At 55.1% G+C, this 6,111-nt stretch overlaps 1 protein-coding gene across 2 annotated transcripts in view; it reads left to right on the plus strand.

Moving 5' to 3' along the window:
- Window positions 1-1,225: 1,225 nt before the first annotated feature.
- Window positions 1,226-6,111, plus strand: part of ERMARD (ER membrane associated RNA degradation) — a 26,353-nt gene continuing 21,467 nt past the window's right edge. Inside the window, exons 1-4 of one of the 2 annotated variants that reach the window (XM_014586393.2) lie at window positions 1,226-2,392; window positions 2,794-2,962; window positions 4,257-4,396; window positions 5,187-5,291. In XM_014586393.2, the coding sequence (XP_014441879.1) occupies window positions 2,276-2,392; window positions 2,794-2,962; window positions 4,257-4,396; window positions 5,187-5,291 (531 nt within the window). In that variant the 5' untranslated portion in view covers window positions 1,226-2,275. Of the gene's footprint in view, window positions 2,393-2,793; window positions 2,963-4,256; window positions 4,650-5,186; window positions 5,292-6,111 lie in introns of those variants that run through there. The other variant, XM_027770409.1, reaches the window with a different exon arrangement.

Raw genomic sequence — 6,111 nt, forward strand, 5'->3', positions numbered from 1 at the left:
TCTGCCGTGGAGACCAAGGCGCGGCAGGGACGTAAACGGCCGTGGCAGGACTCGGCCGGGGCCCATCCCCGGAGCGCCGTGCTCACTGCTGCAGGGGGGCGCAGCTCAGAGTCGGATCGTGGAAGAATCTCGTGCGCGCGCACGCACACACTCACACGCCTTGTGCACGCGCACGCACGCCGACGTGCTGGCCTTTAACCTGCACCTGCGTAGTAGCAAGCGTGTTATGGTTAAAGCGTCGCGGCTCTGGTGTGCGTTGCTCTGCCTGTGGATCTTTCTTTTCCGCCGACAGCGGGCCTTGACTCCTGCGGGAGGGAATGGCTTAGCCGCTGGGCCGGAAGCAGACGTCCAGCAGTGTGGGTGGCTAGTGGGTGAAAAGGCCGAGGCACTCCCAGAGGGCGTGCGGACTTGGAGGGTGTAGTTCAGCCTAGGGTAGGAGAATCCTACCAGCTGTGCATCCTCTAGTGGGGCTGGGGAGCGGGTCTGCGCCCAGCGCTGCAGGTCTGCACGCGTGGCCGCGGCAGAGTAGGCAGCCCTTCGCTCACCCACTGCCTTGCTAGACCCAGGGCTCGCTGTGGGACTGGATAGGTGGGCCTCTGTGCAGGAACTCTCTGGAGCCTGTCACCCGCCATCCTAAGCACAACCCGTTCCCCAGTCTGAATGCTTTTTTATTTTAGAGAGGTTTTTGCTGTAGGGTACTTTGCTCATGAGAAAGACAGAGAAAAAGTGAGAAATCACCCCTCAGGGGAATGGCCCCTGCTGCAATCCCTTCTCCATTCTCCTGGGATTTTTGGGCACTCATGTTCACATGCCTGGCAGGAGTTTCAACCCTCCAGGGGCCCGACGAGTCCTTCCGCACCCAGCCATGTGCGAGTCCAGCATCTTAATCACTATGCCACCAGCTGACCCCTGAATGTTTTTTCAAAAATGCAGTAAGTTCCTTTTGATGTGGAAACAACCTTTACACTATTCTATTTCTTCCATCAGGAGGAGAAAAAAGAGCACTCGTGTTTAGACTGAGAAAATTTAATATAGAGCATTAACTAGGTATAAAATTGTTAACTAGGGGGCCAGTAGATAGCGTAACGGTTACATCATCAGACTCCCGCGTGGTTGACCATGGTTTGATTTCTGGACCCAGTGGCTTAAAACTCAGGGCAGGTGCGTGTGTTCTTGCGCCCAAGATCCTGAGAGGAGAATAGAGGGGAAGGGATTGGTGTGGCCATCTCCCTAGGGGGTGATTTCTCACTTTCTGTCTCTGTCTCACTGTCTTTCCAGTGAGCACATGAGCCCTGTAGCAAAAATCTCTTTTAAAAAAATTATTATTAACTAGGTACCTGAAAGGAGAGAAGGCAACCTCTGAAAGGGCCTTGGAGTTGGCAGCTGGAGGAAACAGCCACTGCCCCTCGGCCTGGGGTAACTTGGGAAGTGTTGGGACTCGTAGAACCTCGAGCCTTGGGGAGGGTCTGCACAGGCCCTGAACTTGGAGGGGCTGTTGCAGATACCGCAGCGGGAGGCACGGCCACCGCTGGGTGGTGCTTCAGGACTAGCCAGCAGACGAGAGTGCCCTGTGTCTACTGAGGACTGTGCAGGTCCATCTGTGCCCAGCTGGACCAGCCTGGCAGGGAGACCGGTCTGCAGTCCCAGGACCCAGCAGAGATGTCAGCAACAATGGCTTATGGGGATACAAGTTCTATGAGTGCTGCCTTCGCTGCCTCACAAACCCAGGGCTGAGTGGAAAGTGAGGCCCGGGGGACAGGAAGAGTGAATGGGTGACAGGTGACACAAACAGGATGAGGGCTGCGAACTGCTCGGCTCCCATGTGAGGAAGCTGCTACGACTAAGTCTCTGTCACCAGGTCTCTGAGTGTCACATGTCACAGTAAAGACCCAGAGTGTGAGTACATGTGTACGATGCCCCTAGCGTAATGTGGGCTGGTTACGTGGGTTTGATTTTCTTTAATCCTCCGTGGAAAAGCAGCAGGACTTGCCACTGGCAGTGCCAGTCTTCGCTGAGCCGAGTCCTGTAGGAAAGCACAGGAGGATGCATGTTTACTGTGCGCAGTGTTTCACGGGATCAGCCTCGCTGGAAGGGACTCGGTGCTGGCTCAGAACCCGCCCGAAGGGCACCGGCAACGAGAGGAGTCAAAGCATCGTGGCGCTAGGGGGCCACGGGCAGGCCGCCAGGGGGGTGTCAGTGGGTACGGCCTTCCGGGCGGAGGTCTTTGCAGAATGCTAGGCGGCCTTTCTGCCGATGGGAGCCTGAGCTTGTCGCCATGAAGGAGTTTGTGTCGTCTTCGGCAGAAACAGGACGGCTCGAGAGTGTCGTGCTCGCTCTGCTCTGCTGCCTCGTCGTGGGAGGGTCTCGGAGTTCGTTCCCGTTCCCTTCAGTGGCACGTCAGGAGTCGGGCAGGGTTCTGCTCACTTCATCATGCTTGAGGCCCTGCCGTCCCTCCCCCTACTGGAGAGTTGCTTGTTTTGACTGGGTAGTGAAGGGGGCTGGAAGGAGCTGGGCGCCACTCGCAGGGCACACCGGCTCCTGCGGGCCGTGTCAGCCCACGCTGCGCCCGTGAAGTGCTGAGCCTTGAGGCGTTTCTCTTCCTTGAAAGCACTCAGTTACCTTTCACTAGGCTTTGACCACGGCATGTTCGCCCTGTGGCCTCCTGTGTCCCGAGCGTGTGCCCGAGTGCACGCAGTGGCAGGTGCGCCTGCGCACGCGTGCTCCGATGGGCGGCTTCTCGCGGTGTCACTGTGTGATTCCCGTTGAGGTTGCATTGCGCGTCTTGTGTTGCAGGTGTTCGTCGGGGACCCTGTTACCACGTGCCTCTCTCCCACGGTCTATCACATGATCTGTGAAGTTGGGTTTGAAGTCAGAGGACATGTTGCCCTCAGTAGCATCGTGAGTGAGCACGGTGCCGTCTGCTGGAAAGCGTTCACGGACTGTATGCGCTACTTGGAGCCAGGTCAGTTCCCCGCGTCCCTCAGACTGGCCCATCAACCCTGTCTTGACTTCTAAAATTGACTCCCTTTCTATTCTTTTGCTAAAGAGAGAGGGACAGTTAGGAAGCACCCCCAGTGGGCGTGGTCACACTGCATTCCCTCTCCCTTTCAGGGTTTTGTGCTTGGACACATGTGCGTCTGGTATGTTTTTCAAGCAGATGGGCTAGGGTTTGAACTGTAGGCTTGCCCATGTGAGATCTAGCTCCCTTCCACTTGGCTGTAGGGCTGCCCCTACAGCCCTCCCTTCTGCCTATTGCTTCGTTTTGTTTAAGGACATCCCAGTACAGGCCTAGCTCATAGGAGAGAGGGGTAATTCAAGTATCTGAAATAGCTCCCAAGCATGCTGCACACTTTTTGAAGCCGGGATACAGCCTAGAAAATTCAGCGACTTACGAAGATTGCAGACGAGCATCCCCTGGCCCAGCCGTCCTGTCCAGGAGCTTACACTACAGGCACACTCAGGTGGAAAGTGCGTCTGCACGGGGTTTGCTCGTAGCGTTGTCTGTAACTGCAGAGTAAACGTGCGAATAATCCGGAAACAGCCAGACCAGCACAGGAGACGGGCCCAGCTTCGAAACGCACGCTCCGGAATGTCTTACGTCAGAGAAGAGCATGGGAAGGCCCATCTGATTCGGAAATCTGAGCCATGTGGGAAGGCGGGAACCTGTATCTGTACGGCTCAGACGTACATGAGTGTCTGTGGATCCCGGGAAGTTCGGGCTGGCAGTTGCTGGGGGAGGAGACCCTGGGGCCAGAGGCCATCGGAGAGGCCGTGACGCGCTCTGCTGTGCGAAGGTGTGCCCTGGCTCCCAGCCCAGGGGTTGCTGACGTGAGCCGTGTGGATTTTAGTCCCTGACTTAGCCGAGCCGTAAAAGCAACAGCAGTCACTATTGTAAATCAGACCACCTTTGTCACCGGGAAGCTCACAGCTGATGCCAGCCAGCACGAACCGTGAGGTCACTGGTGTTGCTCCACGTGAGACCAAAAGTGTGCACACGCGTGTGCAGGGGGACTTTCTCCTGTCTGGCCATGTCTGCATCTTGCCCACTTTCTACTGGTAACCTTTTTTTTTTTTGATCATTAGGCAAGCATTGTGAGATTTATATCTCCAGCCACGTGAAAGTACACGTATGTTCAGTTCTAAGCTGATGGTTGACGTTGTGGAAATTTTATAACTGAAGCATTCTTGTTGGTGACCTGGACGTTTTCAGTGCATGATGTGGGTGGTGACATGGCCTTGTTTTCTTGCCCTTTCAGACCAGGACCTGGATTACCAGGGGAGCCTGAGGCTGCTGGGCCCTGTGTGTGGAGCTGTCCACTCGCATCTCCTATCCCTGACCAGGGGGCAGTTCGAGGCTCGATACGTACCGTGGTTCCAGTGGACGAGTTTTCCAGAGGTTTGGCTTTTGAAAAACCATTAGGAACAGAGGACTTTGCAGACTCCACATAGAGGCCTTTATTACCTGTCACTTGTGGAGGAGTCTCCCGAGCCCGAGGCCCTCCAGCACCAGAGAAGCCTTGATGGTTGCTTGAAAACCTGGGCAGACATGCCAGGTCTGTGGCCTGAGCCGACGCACTTTCCCGGCCTGGGGCTTCGAGGTGGGGCAGCAGATCAGCCACTGCAGGATGAGATGGAGGCCGCTGCAGAGAGTGAGGGTCGTGGAGATGGGACAAGGGGGTGTGGCTGGGTGGTGGTGAGTTGCAGGGAAGGGGAGCAGTGTGGAGTCCAACCAGATCTTACCTGCATTTGTCTTTCTGGTTCGTTTCCCTCCATTTAACTGGGCACACTCAGTGACCACGGCGGTGCAGTTGCGATTGAAGTCCACTCCCAGGGCCCTGGGGAAGCCATGTTTGGCATGGAAGCGTCACTGCCTCTTTCTTAGCTGTGGCCCTGGAGAGTCAGGGTGACCCGCTCTGCCTTTATCTCAGCTGAAACGGAAGGGGAGAGAGAGGCTGAGGTGTTTGACTTTTCAGTTCACACTTAGGTCAGATCTACAGCTTTCAATAAACGTGAGGGCTTCAGACTCCTCAGATAGTACGATATCTTTGGTCGTCGTAATATTTACATAGAAAATGCTTGCGTATACTAGAGATACACTTGCAGTGCAGCCCTTGTCACGTTTAGTGTTTGACTTTGAGAATGATTTCTCAACGAGTGAGAGTTCTAACATGTGTCTTATTCTACAGTTATTTCCTGAAATATTTGATGCCTTGAAAAGTCTGCAGCCTCCCGCTGTTTCTCTTAGTTTAATGAAACTGACATCATGTCTGGAACGGGCCTTGGGGGATGTGAGTGTCAGGACTCTTTCAGAACCTCTCCATTAAGTGATCTGAGTGAACAAATGTGTACTATCACCCTCTGCTTTCTTGATTTCAATGATTGTTTACTTATAAAATGCCAGTTGGTACAGGTTCCTTTTGTAGATTTTTGCCATAGGGCACATGCGTTCCCCAGGGAGAGACAGAGAGGAAGAGTGAGAAATCACCCCTCGGGGGCATGGCCACACCACAGCCCCTTCTCCTCCGTTCTCTGTTGGGGATTTGGGCACACGTGCACACCTGCCTGCCATGATTTTCACACTGCTGGGTCCGGGACTCGAACTTCTCAGCCATTTGGGAGACCAGCGCCTTAACCACATGCCACCTGCTGGCCTTTGGCACAAGTTTTCAGTATTTCTCTAAATTATTATGAGATGGAAACAGTGACATAAATACCTTTTCTTTTGATTGCCAGAGGGTGAGCCTGTGTGAGGCAGAGGAAGGAGAACCCCCGTGGGGAGTGGCCACACGCAGTCTTTTTCCTCCACTGCTCCTTCCTGCCCGTATTTTCAGCGTTCATGCATGTGTGCCAGTGTGGTTCTGAAGCTGCCGGCCGGGGTCGAGGCGCGGTGGGCTGTGCGCCCCAGCTAAGAGCACCCAGCTAAATGGCCGAGAGCACCCCAGCTGAGAGCACTGGGCTGAGCGGCTGAGAGTCCCGCACCCGGCTGAGCGGCCGCACGGCCCTCCTTGTCAGTGCTCCTCCGTGCATGGCTGCCTCGTAGGTGGCGTTTTCTTCACTGTCGCTCAGTGCAGCGCACTGACTTTGCCATTTCTGCTTGAGCTCCAGGTGTTC

The sequence above is a fragment of the Tupaia chinensis genome, unplaced genomic scaffold (genome assembly GCF_000334495.1).
Source record: "Tupaia chinensis unplaced genomic scaffold, TupChi_1.0 Scaffold000132_1, whole genome shotgun sequence".
In the NCBI taxonomy this organism is placed as follows: domain Eukaryota; kingdom Metazoa; phylum Chordata; class Mammalia; order Scandentia; family Tupaiidae; genus Tupaia; species Tupaia belangeri.